The 16,287-nt window shown below is 38.3% G+C and overlaps 1 protein-coding gene across 4 annotated transcripts in view; it reads right to left on the reverse strand.

Moving 5' to 3' along the window:
* RBMS1 (RNA binding motif single stranded interacting protein 1) overlaps positions 1-16,287 on the reverse strand; it is a 285,859-nt gene that overhangs the window by 120,533 nt on the left and 149,039 nt on the right. For all 4 annotated transcript variants that reach the window (XM_053698355.1, XM_053698359.1, XM_053698354.1 and 1 more), the window contains exon 4: positions 16,052-16,143. In XM_053698355.1, the coding sequence (XP_053554330.1) occupies positions 16,052-16,143 (92 nt within the window). The remainder of the gene's footprint in view (positions 1-16,051; positions 16,144-16,287) is intronic.

Genomic DNA, 16,287 nt, shown 5'->3' on the forward strand with positions numbered 1-16,287 from the left:
TAAAGAGACCTTGAAAAGGTACATTAACTGTAATATATCACTACCCCTCCTGTACTGTTTGCACAAAGCACTGTGTAATTAAAGGGACAGTAAACCTTAAAAATAATGTTATATAATTCTGCACATAGTGCAAACAGTACAGAACACTAACATTATATTAGCGCAAACGTTTTAAAACAAAATTTCTCCTTTGAATTTTAAAAAAAAACTGCTGTTTTACAGACCCGCTCTCTGTGATCTTCTGAGCGGGTCTGTTTTTTTCAAACAGCGCATCGGGCCAGCTGTATAGTCACAGCACGGACCGACCGCGCCATAGCACTAAGTGCAGCTCGCTCCTGCTCTTATGGCGCGGTCGGTCCGGGCTGTGACTATACAGCTGGCCCGATGCGCTGTTTGAAAAAAACAGACCCGCTCAAAGATCACAGAGAGCGGGTCAGTAAAACAGCAGGGGTTTTTTTAAATTCAAAGGGGAAATTTAGTTTTAAAACGTTTGCGGCTAATATAATGTTATATAATTCTGCACTATTTGCAGAATTATATAACATTATTTTTAATGTTTACTGACACTTTAATGTAAAATGTAAGCATGTATATTTTTATTTATTTTTACTGCTATAAATCTAGCTTTTTTTGGCTATATGTGTTCTGCTAATGAAAAGGTGGCTGTATAGCCTGGGGCATTATATTCAATTAGAGTCTGTTCCTAAGGGCTTTTGGGCTGCTCAGAAAAACCCAGTAGCGCAGCAGTGCAGTAAGACTGTACTTATCTCCCCTAGCCAATGAACAAGAATCCTTGGTAGAGCCACACCCCCATTGCAGATAATAGCTAAGCCAAAATATGGACAGTTGTATATCTCTAAATTATCCTAGCACAATTGACTTTAGAGTAGCTGCCAAATACTTAAATAGCTATCAAAGCCAGTAGGTGTATCAGCCCAATGAAAGGCCACAGCTTCACAGGTCAGTAAAAATAAAATAAAAAAAAAAGTGTAAGTGTATTAAAGGGACAATCTAGGCCAAAATAAACTTTCATGATTATGTATGTAATTTTAAACAATTTTCCAATTTACTTTTATCACCAATTTTGCTTTGTTCTCTTGGTATTCTTAGTTGAAAGCTTAATCTAGGAGGTTCATATGCTAATTTCTTAGACCTTGAAGGCCACCTCTTTTCAGAATGCATTTGAACAGTTTTTCACCACTAGAGGGTGTTAGTTCATGTATTTCATATAGATAACACTGTGCTCGTGCACGTGAAGTTATCTGGGAGCAGGCACTGATTGGCTAAACTGCAAGTCTGTCAAAAGAACTGAAATAAAGGGGCAGTTTGCAGAGGCTTAGATACAAGATAATCACAGAGGTTAAAAGTATATTATTATAACTGTGTTGGTTATGCAAAACTGGGGAATGGGTAATAAAGGGATTATCTATCTTTTAAAACAATAAAAATTCTGGTGTAGACTGTCCCTTTAAAGGCGTCATAAAGGGGTCATACTGCTTTGAGTGTTTCATGCAGCAGCAATTGAACTGGTGTCGGTGTTCTACACAGAAAATGTTGCCATCCAAGTGGCATTATGAAGCAGCCGGGTGGCATTATAAAGTAGCCAGGTGGGGGCAGTATTATATTTTCTAATATTATATAATTTTCTGCTATCCAAAGCACAAATTAATTGGATAATTTTACATAAAATGTATTTAATGATAATTTGTGCAATAAAAATGTAACATTTTTAGCTTATTATTGGCTAAAATTTTAGCCAGGTGGTTGTGCACCCACAAAAAAATGTCCTGGGGAGAACACCAGGTGTATCTGTGGCAACTAATTGTTTAATTCACTGTCCATTTCTGTTTGTGTGTGTGTCTTTTAATACAGGTGAGATCACACTGAAGCATTAAGGATTTAAAGTTAAAAAAAAAAGTTCATATGCGAAAAAGGAGCAAGTTTCTCTGATTTTTTTAAGTTGAAAGAGGGGTGATGGCATGGGTCTGATTTATAAGACATACTAACTACTCTTACACAGGGTTTCCATATTGCCGCTTTAAGGAGGGACAAAAGAGAAAAATACATTTGTCTGTGTTCTTATAATGGAACATTGTTCAAATATCTCTTTAACCCCTTCACTACCAGGACTTGTAGAGAAAAACTTGCCCAAAATACCAGAGTATTGTTAGCATTTTTGCTATCACTCCATTTAAACAGAAATAGATTTAAAGTTAAAAAAATATACAAAACAATGTGACAATGACAACTATTTTTTACACTTATTGGAGTTTTGCTCCTTCAGAACAGTAAAGTATAAAGAGATTTTAAATAAGAAAATAGAAAACAGAAAAATATGCTTATAACTTTAGTATATAAGCATAACAGCATTTTTTAGTAAACTGCGCCGTCTGTTTTATACCAGCAGCATGACAAAAAAAATTATCTTAATACAATATTTTTTTTGGTAAAAATATTCTAACGTTATCAGATTTATTATTACAGAAATCAGTGAAAATTGTAGAGCTGTAATCTAGGGGTTAATAAAAACATGCCAACTTTACTGTACTTCTAGTCACATAGCCTGGGGTAAAGGAAAATGCCTTACTGCACATACATAACCCACAGGTAGATTACGAGTAGTTCGTTCCTCTTTTAACACTGAAAGAATTGTCGTTTTAGCATTAAAACAGCAACGCAGCCATTACAAGTCTTGTCGGTATAGCTGTACAGCAAGTCTATTAGCCTGTAACGCAACGTCAGTCCCGCACTCGTAAAAATTACATTTTATCATAGGACTTCCATAGCGCTGCCATTACGAGTTTTGCGGTGAGGCTAAAAAGTTTGCGTTACACCCTATAACGACAAGTTCCGTACCGCCATCTGAGAGCAGTAGTTATGAGTTTTATGCAACAAAACTCATAACTAAAGTGTTAAAAAGTACACTAACACCCATAAACTACCTATTAACCCCTAAACCGAGGCCCTCCCGTATCGCAAATACTATATTAAAGTTATTAACCCCTAATCTGCAGCTCCCAACATCGCTGACACTAATAAAATGTATTAACTCCTATTCCGCCACTCCCCGACATCATTACCACTATAATAAAGTTATTAACCCCTAAACTGCCGCCCTCCCGCATCGCAAACACTATTTAAATATTATTAACCCCTAATTTGCCGTCCGCCCACATCGTCCCCACTATACTAAAGATATTAACTCCTATTCCCCGACACCGCTGCCACTATAAAAAACCTATTAACCCCTAAACCGCAAGCCCCCCACAACGAAATATACTAAATTAAACTATTAAACTATTAACCCCTAAACCGAAAGCCCCCACATCGCAATAAACTAATTTAAACTAGTAGCCCCTAAACCTAATGCCCCCCCAACTTTATATTAAAATTACAATTTCCCTATATTAAATTAAATTAAAACTTACCTGTCAAATAAAAAAAAAAAAGTTTAAACTAACAATTAAACTAATATAACTATTAAACTAAAATTAAACTAACTACCAATTAAAGAAAACTAAAATACACATTAAAAAAAAAAAAGTCATAACACTACTATAAAAATTACAAAGTATCTAATTACAAAAAATAAAAAATACTAAATTACAAAAAATAACAAACACTAAATTACGAAAAATAAACAAAATTATCATCCGCCAGGATGAAGATAGAAGACGCCGCCAGGATGAAGATCGTTCAATCGGGAATTAAGCAACTGTGAGTACCTAAAGAGGGGTTAGTGTTAGGTTTTTTTAAGGTTTTTTGGGTGTTTTTTTTTTTAGATTAGGGGTTGGGCATTTCTTAAAAGAGCTAAATGCCCTTTTAAGGGCAAGAATAAGAGCTAAATGCCCTTTTAAGGGCAATACCCATACAAATGCTCTTTTCAGGACAATGGGTAGATTAGTTTTTTTTTTAGATTTTGAGATTTGTGGGTTTGGGGGGTCTTTGAATTTTTGTTTTGAAAAAGAGCTGATTTCTTTAGGGCAATGCCCTACAAAAGGCCCTTTTAAGGGCTATTGGTAGTTTATTATAGATTAGGTTTCTTTTATTTTGGGGTGGTTTTTTTTTTTAAATGGGTATTAGAATAGGAATAATTGTTATTATTTTGGATAATTCATTTGTTATTTTGTGTAATGTTTTTCTTTCGTTTTGAGGTGGGTTTTTGTTTTTAGAATAGACATTTTTTTATTTTTTAATGGGTAGAAAAAGAGCTGAATGCCCTTTTAAGGGCAATGCCCATACAAATGCACTTTTCAGGGCAATGGGTAGATTAGGTTTTATTTTATATTTATTTTGTGGGATGGGGGGGGTTATTTGTATACTGTTAGGGGTTGTTTGTTTTTCTTTTGTAGAAAAAGAGCTGATGCCCTACAAAAGACCCTTTTAAGTGCCCTTGGTAGTTTATTATCGATTATGGCTTTTTATTTTGGGGTGTTTTTTTTTTTTTTTTAAAAAAGGGTATTAGAATAGGAATATTTTTTATTGTTTTGGATAATTTCGTTTGTTATTTTTTGTAATTTTAGCGTTTTTTATTTTTTGTAATGTAAGGCAGCTTCGGTTTTATTTCACAGGTACGTTTGTATTTATTTTAACTAGGTAGTTAGTAAATAGTTAATAACTATTTACTAACTAGTCTACCCAGTTAAAATAAATACAAACTTACCTGTGAAATAAAAATAAAACCTAAGCTAGCTACAATGTAACTATTAGTTATATTGTAGCTAGCTTAGGTTTTATTTCACAAGTAAGTACGTATTTAGTTTTAAATAGTTATTATTTAGTTAATAATTGTAACTTTAATTTACCTCTATTTTAATTATGTTAAAGTTAGGGGGTGTTAGGGTTAGGGTTATGGTTAGGGGTTAATAGTTTAATTTAGGTTGTTGCGATGTGGGGGGCTGGTGGTTTAGGGGTTAATAGGTTTATTTAATGGTAGTGATGTGGGAAGCCAGAGGATTAGGGGTTAATAACTTTATTTAGTGGCTGCAATGTCGGGGAGTGGCGGATTAGGGGTTAATAGATTTATTATAGTGTGGGCGATGTTGGGGTGCAGGGGAATAGGCGTTAAGAACTTTAGTATAGTGGCAGTGATATCGGGAGCAGCAGATTAGGGGTTAATAGATTTATTTTTGGTGGCGGCGATATCGGGAGCAGCAGATTAGGGGTTAGTAACAATATGTAGGTGGCGGCGATGTTGGGGGCGTGGGGTTTATGTTAGGGTGTTAGGTTTAAACAAAACTTTTTTCCCCCATAAACATCAATGGGGCTACGTTACAGAGCTTTTCATTCCGCGATCGCAGGTGTTAGTTTATTTTTTCTAACCCGCTCTCCCCATTGATGTCTATGGGGAAAGCGTGCATGAGCACGTCAAAACAGCGCTTGTATTTTGTGCGGTATGGTGCTCAACGCAACCATATCGCACACACAAGCCGGCTGTTTGAAAACTTGTAATGGCAGCGCAATGGAGTGTGAAATAACGCAACTTTTGTTTTCGTTTCACACCCGTTGCGCCCATAACTTGTAATCTACCTGCCAGTCATTAAGCGAGTTGGCCAGAGCACTGCATAAGAGGGTACTTCTGCCAAATTCAAGGCTGCTAGTACCTTTGAGGGGCTTGGAATTGCTGCTATAAACAGGGGATCCTGGTGTAACATCCTAGAATAGTTATTTAAAAGTCTTTACTTACAATTCTAGAACTTGAGACTTATATATCAATGGGCTATAAGTCAACATAAAAATTTACCCACTAGGTGTCACCCAAGAGTTCATATGCGAATAAGGAGCAAGTCTCACATTTTTTGAAGTTGAAAGAGAGGTGATGGCATGGGTCTGATTTATAAGATATATTACTAACTACTCTTACATAGGTTTGCCATATTTCCGCTTTAAGGAGGGCCAAATATGAAAAATACATACAGGTGAAACTCCAAAAATTAGAATATCGTGCAAAAGTTCATTTATTTCCCTAATGCAACTTAAAAGGTGAAACTAATATATGAGATAGACTCATATATATGCAAAGCAAGATAGTTCAAGCCGTGATTTGTCATAATTGTGATGATTATGGCTTACAGCTCATGATAACCCTAAATCCACAATCTCAGAAAATTAGAATATTACATGCAATCAATAAAACAAGGATTGTACATAGAACAATATCGGACCTCTGAAAAGTATAAGCATGTATACTGTATGTACTCAGTACTTGGTTTTGGGCCCCTTTTGCAGCAATTACTGCCTCAATGCGGCATGGCATGGAAGCTATCAGCCTGTGGCACTGTTGAGATGTTATGGAAGACCAGGATGCTTCAATAGCGGCCTTCAGCTCTTCTGCATTGTTCGGTCTCAGGTCTCTCATCTTTCTCTTGGCAATGCACCATAGATTCTCTATGGTGTTCAGGTCAGGTGAGTTTGCTGGCCAATCAAGCACAGTAATCCCAGTCATTGAACTAGATTTTGGTGCTTTTGGCAGTGTGGGCAGGTGCCAAGTCCTGCTGTAAAATGAAGTCAGCATCCCCATAGAGCTTGTCTGCAGAAGGAAGCATGTAGTACTCCAAAATCTCCTGGTAGACGGCTGTGTTGACCCTGGACTTAATGAAGCACAGTGGACCAAAATCAGCAGATGACATGGCTCCCCAAATCAACACAGACTGTGGAAACTTCACACTGGACTTCAAGCATCTTGCAGTGTGTGACTCTCCATTCTTCCTCCATTCTCTGAGTCCTTGGTTTCCAAATGAGATGCAAAATTTGCTCTCATCAGAAAAGAGAACTTTGGACCACTGAGCAACAGACCAGGTCTGTTTTCCTTTAGCCCAGGTAAGACGCTTCTGACGTTTGTTGTTCAGGAGTGGCTTGACAAGAGGAATACAACATTTGAAGCCCATGTCCAGGATCCGTCTGTGTGTGGTGGCTCTTGTGAAAGTGCCCAACACTTTTGAATGGCCTTTTCCTGACAATCCTCTCCAGGCTGCGGTCATCCCTGTTGCTTGTGCACCTTTTTCTTCCACACTTTTCCCTTCCATATAACTTTCTATTAATGTGTTTTGATAGAGCACTTTGGGAACATCCAACTTCTTTTGCAATTACCTTTTGAGGCTTTCCCTCCTTATGAAGGGTGTCAATGATGATTTTCTGCACAACTGTCAGGTCAGCAGTCTTTCCTATGATTGTGATTCCTACTGAACCAGACTGAGAGAACATTTAAAGGCTCAGGAACCCTTTGCAGGTGTTATGGCTTAATTAGCTGATTAGAGTGGGACACTTTGAGCCTAGAATATTGCACCTTTTCACAATATTCTAATTTTCTGAGATTGTGGATTTGGGGTTTTCATGAGCTGTGTAAGCCATAATCATCACAATTATGACAAATCACGGCTTGAACTATCTTGCTTTGCATGTAATGAGTCTATCTCATATATTAGTTTCACCTTTTAAGTTGCATTAGTGAAATAAATGAACTTTTGCACGATATTCTAATTTTTCGAGTTTCACCTGTATGTCAGGGTTCTTATAATGAAACATTGTTCAAACATTTATTTAAACAGCCCCTGAAATATGTGTCTTCCCTTAAAGCGGCAATATAACAATCCTACTCTTACAGACCAAACAAAACAGGGGGTGTATGTATATCCTTTAATACATTTGACTGCCAATCATTAAAATTTGACCTTCAAGGCATTATATTCACACAGAACTAGAGTTTGGTGCATTTGCATATACTAATCTTTCCATGCCACTACCTTCGTTCTATGAACCAGCAGATGTACCACTACATACATTTTTAACACACACTGAATATTTTGTTTTGCCTTTTAAAGAAAAAGCCATAGCTGTGCAAGAGCAAAAAGATTGGCATATACAGAAAGAAGTAGAACGCAAAAACAAAAAAGTCAGATCTGTTTTGAAGCATTCAAAGTAAAGTTTTGGTATAGGCAGCAGCTAAAATAAAATGTAAACATGGATCTGAAAATTAAGTTACACATATTATGTTCAAATGAGGCTTCTCCGATGTAATGCACTCAGATGGAAAAGGGATACAAAATACATAGGGTTAGATTGCGAGTGGAGCACTATCATTAGGGCGAGGAACGTAGACACAATCTCTAGATTGTGGTGTTCTTTACGCTCAAATCCATATTACAAGCGCTGTGTTGTTCAAATTACAGCGAATTCGTTTGCGCAAACTCACAAGAATTTATGCTACCCAGATTTTCTATAGGTAGCATTGAGTGGTAATATGCGTCCATATTACAAGTTAAAAGTAAATGTGATCGCGCAAAGGCAATAGCATTTACCGCTCAAACTTTTAATGCAAACTGAAAGGTCACGTAAAGAGTTTGTCCGGAGGAAATAGTTGCACTAAGATACACTATTGACCCCTAATACGCAACTCACTATTAACCCTCAAACTGCCACACCTCCACCACAAAGTAAGCTTCACTATTAACCCCTAAGCCACCAGCCCTTCAAAGCAAAATCTAAACCCCCTATTGGATGATTTGAATTTGAACATGCAAATCAGCCAATAGGAATGCAAGGGTACCCCTATATAAAAAGGGTACCTTGCATTCAAAATTCTGAAGACGAAGACCACCTACTGGATGAAGAAGGACCATCGCCCGAATGAAGATGGAGCACCTCCATTGTTGAGTAACATTTTGGTGACATCATTGGTGAGTAAGATTAGGGGGGGGGGGGTTTCTATGGGCAGCAAAAGATCTAAATGCCCCTTTAAGATCAATGTCCACCCCAATGCCCTTTTAAGAGTAGGTTTTTTTTTATCACTTTAGGGCAATGCCTTTGTAGTTTAGTTTTAGAATGTTATTTTATTTTTTTTTGGCGTTTTTATTTTATTTTGAGGTATTAGAATAGGCATAACTTTTTTATTTTGGTAATTTGTTATTTTTTGTAATTTTATGGTTTGTTATTTTTTATAATTTTAGTGTTTTCTTTTTAGTAACGTTAGTTGTTTTTTTTTAAGTAATGTAATTTTTTTAAAATTTTTTGGTAATGTTTTTTAATTTAATAGTAATGGCAGTATTTTTTTTAACCCCTTAATGACCGACGACGTACGCCATACGTCCTCAAAAAAATACAGTTAATGCCTGAGGACGTACGGCGATCTTGGAAAGCGGTGGAAGCGATCCTGATCGCTTCCAGCCGCTTTCCGGTTATTGCAGTGATGCCTCGATATTGAGGCATCCTGCAATAACCCTCCTTGGCCATCCGATGCAGAGAGAGCCACTCTGTGGTCCTCTCTACACTGGACATCGATGGCCGGTATCGTTGGTGGGTGGGAGCCGCAAGGGAGGCAGGTGGGCGGCCATCGATGGGCACTGTGATGTGGAGGGGGCGGGATCGACAGGGGCACGCATGGACGCGCGCATGCACGGGGGCGGCGGGCGGGCACGTGCACGTGGCGGGAGCAGGTGGAAAACGCTACACTATAGAAAATGTTTTACTTAAGAAGTGGGAGAAAGGAGGGTGGGAGTTTGCAATAAATTATACCTCAGGGTACTTGGAGGGGGTGGAGGTTTGGTCTTTGGGGGGGAAGCTACACTACAGAAAAGGGAAAAAAAAAACACAATTCTATTCTAAACTGGGTACTGGCAGACACAGCTTCATGGTGCCCATTAAGGTAGAGGGGAAGGGTTAGAGAGCTGTTTTTGGGGGGGGGGATCAGGGAGGTTGGGGGCTAAGGGGGGATCCTACACAGCAGCATATGTAAATATGCTAAAAAAAATAACTTATTTTAGTACTGGCAGACTTTCTGCCAGTACTTAAGATGGCAGAGACAATTGTGGGGTGGGGGAGGGAAGAGAGTGAAATATTTTTTTTATATTAGTATCAATCTTGACAATTTAAAGGGACACTCGTTTTTTGCTATCTCCATCTAAAATAGGATATTCAAAATGTGTATATATATATATATATATATATATATATATATATATATACATATACACACATATACACTAGGCGATAAGCCCGCCCAGAGGGCAGTTTATGTTTAAAAAATACAAACCCCCAAGCTAAAGTTACAAAAAATAAAAAAAGTAAAATTACAAAAAAAAAAAAAAATCTATACTAATACCCCTATAAAAATATAAAATCCTCCCCAAAATAAAAACACCCACTAATCTAATATTAAACTATCAATAGCCCTTAAAAGGGCCTTTTGTAGGGCATTGCCCTAAGTTAAACAGCTCTTTTGCCTCTAAAAAATACTAAGTCCCCCCTAACAGTAAAAAAAAAACCCCACCTACCAAACCACCAAAATGAAAAATCTAACACTAAAAAAACCTAAACTACATATTGCCTCTAAAGGGGCATTTGTATGGGCATTGTCCTTAAAAGGGCATTCAGCTCTTTTACTGCCCTTAAAAGGGCAATCAGCTCTTTTAACACCATTAAAAAGGGTAATCAGCTCTTTTTCAAGCTCTAAATCTAGAAAAAAAATAACACCCCAAAAATTTGAATAAAAACTACTAAACCTAAGCCCCAAATACTTAATCACTGTTCCTGAAGTTTGGCGAAGAAGGTCTTCTTCCAGATGGAACCTTCATTTTCTATCTTCATCCGGAGTGAAGGTGGCGCGGAGCAGAGGTGCGGAGCTGTGTTCCCAGTGCCTGGATCCTCAGCAGCGGTCCTCAACTGTTTAAATCAGCCAATAAGATTTCAGTAGCTCTCATCCTATTGGCTGATTTCAAAATTTGGGGTATGGGGTACCTTGCATTCAATCTTCAGTGTGCGATGGACGATCGCATGAAGAGGAGCCTCCACGCCGCCGAGAACCACCACCGTTGAAGATCCAGGCATTGGGAACACAGCTCCATACCTTCGCTCAGTGCTGCCTTCACTCTGAATGAAGGTGTATAGGGAAGTGTAGTAGAGCGCTGGATACAGTGAATACCAAACACCTTACAGATTGAAATGATCCTTCGTTCTTTTCAAGAATAAACTAATGAGAACACACTGTTGTGTTCATGTGATTGCACACCATATATCTTTACTAACAACATTTATATCACCTCAATCCACACATATCGCATTTCTAGTGTGATCGCACACAACAGACTTGTCACTCAAGGATACCTTTTAGCTTATTTATTTCCACATATTTTGTATTTCTGGTGTAATTATACACAATATATTTATCACTCACGGATACCTTCAGCTTCAGCGAATGAAGATAGAAGATAATGGATCCGTCTGGAAGAAGACCTTCCCAGCCGGACTTCAGGAACAGTAAGTACCTATTTGTGGTTTAGGCTTTTTATTTAAATTTTTGGGTGTTTTTTTTTTTTTTTAGATTAGGGGTTTTTGGGCTTGAAAAAGAGCTGATTGCCCTTTTAAGGGCAGTAAAAAAGCTATATGCCCTTTTAAGGGCAATGCCCATACAAATGCCCCTTTAGGGGCAATGGGTAGTTTATTTTTTAGTGTTAGTTTTTTTTTATTTGGGGGGGTTAGGTGGCTGGGTTTTTTTACTGTTAGGGGGGACTTAGTATTTTGTAGAGGTAAATGAACTGTTTAACATAGGGCAATGACCTACAAAAGGCCATTTTAAGTGCTATTGGTAGTTTAAGATTAGGGGGTGTTTTTATTTTGGGCGGCTTTTTTATTTTCATAGGGATTCGGTATAAAAAAATGTTTTGATAATTTTGTTTATTTTTTCTGTAATGTTAGACTTTTTTTATTTTTTGTAATTTAATGTTAGTTTTTTAATTTTAATTGTAATTTAGTAGTAATTGGGGTTAATTTAGGGGGTGTTAGGTTAGGGGGCTTAGTAAATAAATTAGTTATTTGCGTTGTGGGGGGGCTGGCGGTTTGAGGTAATAGGTTAAATAGGTTTATTGCGATGTGGTGGGGGTTGGAGGTTAATATATTAATTATGTTATTTTCGGATTAGGGGTTAATAACTTTAATATTTTGCGATGTGGGGGTTGACTTTTTTTTTTAATGCTTCTGGTTTGCCTACGCAGCATCCAGGTGGATTCTTTTGGCTGCCTCGCGCAGCCAACATTCTTTTGGCTGCCTCGCGCAGCCAACATTCTTTTGGCTGCCTCGCGCAGCCAACATTCTTTTGGCTGCCTCGCGCAGCCAACATTCTTTTGGCTGCCTCGCGCAGCCAACATTCTTTTGGCTGCCTCGCGCAGCCAACATTCTTTTGGCTGCCTCGCGCAGCCAACATTCTTTTGGCTGCCTCGCGCAGCCAACATTCTTTTGGCTGCCTCGCGCAGCCAACATTCTTTTGGCTGCCTCGCGCAGCCAACATTCTTTTGGCTGCCTCGCGCAGCCAACATTCTTTTGGCTGCCTCGCGCAGCCAACATTCTTTTGGCTGCCTCGCGCAGCCAACATTCTTTTGGCTGCCTCGCGCAGCCAACATTCTTTTGGCTGCCTCGCGCAGCCAACATTCTTTTGGCTGCCTCGCGCAGCCAACATTCTTTTGGCTGCCTCGCGCAGCCAACATTCTTTTGGCTGCCTCGCGCAGCCAACATTCTTTTGGCTGCCTCGCGCAGCCAACATTCTTTTGGCTGCCTCGCGCAGCCAACATTCTTTTGGCTGCCTCGCGCAGCCAACATTCTTTTGGCTGCCTCGCGCAGCCAACATTCTTTTGGCTGCCTCGCGCAGCCAACATTCTTTTGGCTGCCTCGCGCAGCCAACATTCTTTTGGCTGCCTCGCGCAGCCAACATTCTTTTGGCTGCCTCGCGCAGCCAACATTCTTTTGGCTGCCTCGCGCAGCCAACATTCTTTTGGCTGCCTCGCGCAGCCAACATTCTTTTGGCTGCCTCGCGCAGCCAACATTCTTTTGGCTGCCTCGCGCAGCCAACATTCTTTTGGCTGCCTCGCGCAGCCAACATTCTTTTGGCTGCCTCGCGCAGCCAACATTCTTTTGGCTGCCTCGCGCAGCCAACATTCTTTTGGCTGCCTCGCGCAGCCAACATTCCTTTGAGGATGCGTGCGCAACTGGAGGCGACGACGGACACGTTACAAATGCGATTATAGTATAGAATATATATATATATTTTGCGAACCCTTATCAGTCTTTTTCCCAGTCTTCAACACATACAGAAATAAATAGAAATGAAGAAAGGATTTACCTGTGGCAGGACATAATAAATCCGTAGGGCATAGGTGCAAGTAAAAGTAGACTTTATTGTAAGTCATATGAGGAATACAAGGTACAAACAAGCTAATGAAAACAATGCTAATGTCCGACGCGTTTCCTGCCCGTAGGCACTTCGTCAGGGACTCAATTACAGAGTTCACTGTGTATAAAACAATCAACTAGTATTGCAAGTGGGAATATCACCACACTGCTTTTTACACTGCATTATGTTCCCAGTGTACCTTTATCACATCGAGTGCTTTAACTGCATTGTGTGTATATGTACAGAAATAAATACCTTGCACCCGGTCAGTTAATTCCACTCTCTTCAATTTATTATAACAAAGTCATTATATAATAAATTGAAGAGAGTGGAATTAACTGACCGGGTGCAAGGTATTTATTTCTGTATATATATATATATATATATATATATATATATATATATATATATATATATATATATATATATAAATATAATTCCTGCCACTACTAGAAATAATCCCTGTCAGCCAGTGATCATTAATACAGTATTATCAATTGAGCACAAACATACATTTCCTGTTATTTGCAATTAAAAAGGTTTTTAGTTAGTCCTTTTCAAGCAAACATATTTTCAGCATGTTTAACCACTGGTCTTTCATATATATTATGATGAGTACAATGTCCTTTTACAAACTCAAAACTGCTTCGTGTAGCACTATATTCGTCGTATTAAAATGGCTTTGCTACTTCTATACTTGATGATGTAAATAATCTTCAAATGAGAAAACCCCTGCTATAAGTGATAGATATTGCTTTATAATCCTGCCCAAGGTAAAAGTAGAATTATACGGTATTACTTTAACATCTTTTGGCCCACAAAAGCTACTGTGTAAAAGTGTGATGGTCTCTGGTAAGAAATATGGGCAAAATTTTTTTTAAATACACTACATAACTAGAAAATAAGGCAAATCTGAGAAAGAAAGAAAAATCTGATCTGCTGGATATGTACCTCTGATTGTGATGGGAAAGCTCTTTGGCTTTAAGACCATAAATCACAGGAGTTAATCCAACAAAATGATGGACTAATCCCACAAACCAGGCTTCTCAGAACTGACTAAGTGGTCTTGCTAACTTGCCCTTCCCCCTAATTATCTGAGCATATTGCTCATCAGTGGTTTCCTGTGCACTTTCTACTAAAAGCAAAACTACAAATAGAATATTGCTGTGGCTTTCTGCTTGTTGATCACATTTTGGAAAATGCTTTATGCTGTAACTTCCATACATCACGCAAAGCTGAATAGCTAGAGCCATCTGCGGGATGTAAATCTCAAAGCTACTCTGTGCTGCTGAACATCGAATGCTAAACTTGCATTATAAAGTTGCTGTATTTATATGGATCTGTCTACGCTAAGTCTCTCAACGTTCCATCGTTTCACATATGGTTCACTTTTTGCCGACTTGGCCACTTTCCAAGGATGTCTCCTGTGTTATAAATTTAACTAATCATGAATGTTCAGAGAGACAGCATCACTTTCTTTAAAACCATTGCGCATATGAAAGTTTCTTTCTTTCATTTCCATTTATCCATTGCATTTATAACCTATGAAAATTCTTATTATTGAATATTTATTCTCAGTTTGCAAGGCCGCTGTTTTTCAACCTTTTTAGTAGCAAGTAGGTATAATATTTTAATTAACCACAGTCCTCAACATGCAGATAATTAAAAATTAAAAACACCTATTGGGACTAATGCCTGTCTTTCACAAACATATTGTAGGATTTTAGTTTTACGATTATGGATATAGGTAGGTGTGGCCTGTGCCGTGAATTGTGATGTGTATCATACAAGTAAGATTCTAAAGAATTTAAAAATGGTTGATTCTGAATATTACATTTATTTTAAAATAATACGTTGCACACAATTACTGCCATTAGATGACCAAATCAATCTGTTGGTGGATAAGGTCATACCGGCTATTTTTAGATTACTACTTACATTATGGTACTTTGAAGTGTCAGTTAACACTTTTTTATTTATGTGTAAGGAAGCAAATGTGCAATATACTTCTATTTATTTATTTTGCCTACTATTCATTTAATTTCTGAAAATTTAAATTTTCTAATTCTCGGGACATGAGATGCACCTTGCTGACTTCTTAGGGCTCGATTTATCAAAGGCTTCGACTCGCTACGACTGCAGGTTCTCATCAACCAGCGATCATCAGACTGCTGCTTCGTAGCCTCTTCTCCACCTCTTAGGTGGAGAATTTCAATCTCCCCAGTCTTGTCCGACCGGGGAGATTGACAGCTCCTGCCCGCTTGTGATTGGCTGTGCGCAAGGCAGGGGGAGGGATTGCACCAGAGCGCAAAATAGCGCTCTTGTGCAATCTTAAAATCCGGCAGCGAGTTGCTGCCCACCAGAGGAGGGCTGGGTCGGACAAGGGCGCATATGTACGCCACTGTCTACACCAGTTTGATAATTCAACCCCTTAAAATGAACCCTTTTCTATATCTAATTAGCTTTAACTGATAAGAACTGTTACACGTTGTACTTTATACTAACTTTATGAGTGTGGTTAACCATGTTGTCTGCAGACTAAAGCACAGACTGGCTTTATTGGCAAATAGTGGGTGTCTACTGAAAAACAATTGCAATGAAAAGGATATTTATTTGTTTTAAAAACTTTTAGACTTGGATGATCTCTTATTCCATAGCAACACAACAGAAATGGCTTGTAATTACAAGGTATTTATTGTTCCCTTAAATTCCCATTGCTATTTAATCTATTAAATTTATGGAATTAAAAAAAAGTTAAAAAAACAAAGTTAACTGTAATATAATCAAAAAGGTGACACAATAATAATAATAATATTAATAAAACACACAGACACGCACATTTACTAGCTAATGTAATCAAAAGCAGATCTCAGCACGTATTATACTGAAAAGTACCTTTGCCATCTGTGCTTGGACACCAGTAGCCTTCAGAGCGGAAACTGCTTTCTGAGCAGCTGCGGGGCTGTCAAAATCTACGAATCCGTAACCTGTAAATCCAAAGTACCATCATTTTTACATGTTTGAAAAGGCATGAAAATAACACGCAGATTCCAAATGTCACATTCTATATATGCATAGAGCGGAGTCATGTCAGGTTTATACCACTGTGCATTTAATTCTAACATAAATCC

The sequence above is a fragment of the Bombina bombina genome, chromosome 1, assembly GCF_027579735.1.
Source record: "Bombina bombina isolate aBomBom1 chromosome 1, aBomBom1.pri, whole genome shotgun sequence".
Classification (NCBI taxonomy): Eukaryota; Metazoa; Chordata; class Amphibia; order Anura; family Bombinatoridae; genus Bombina; species Bombina bombina.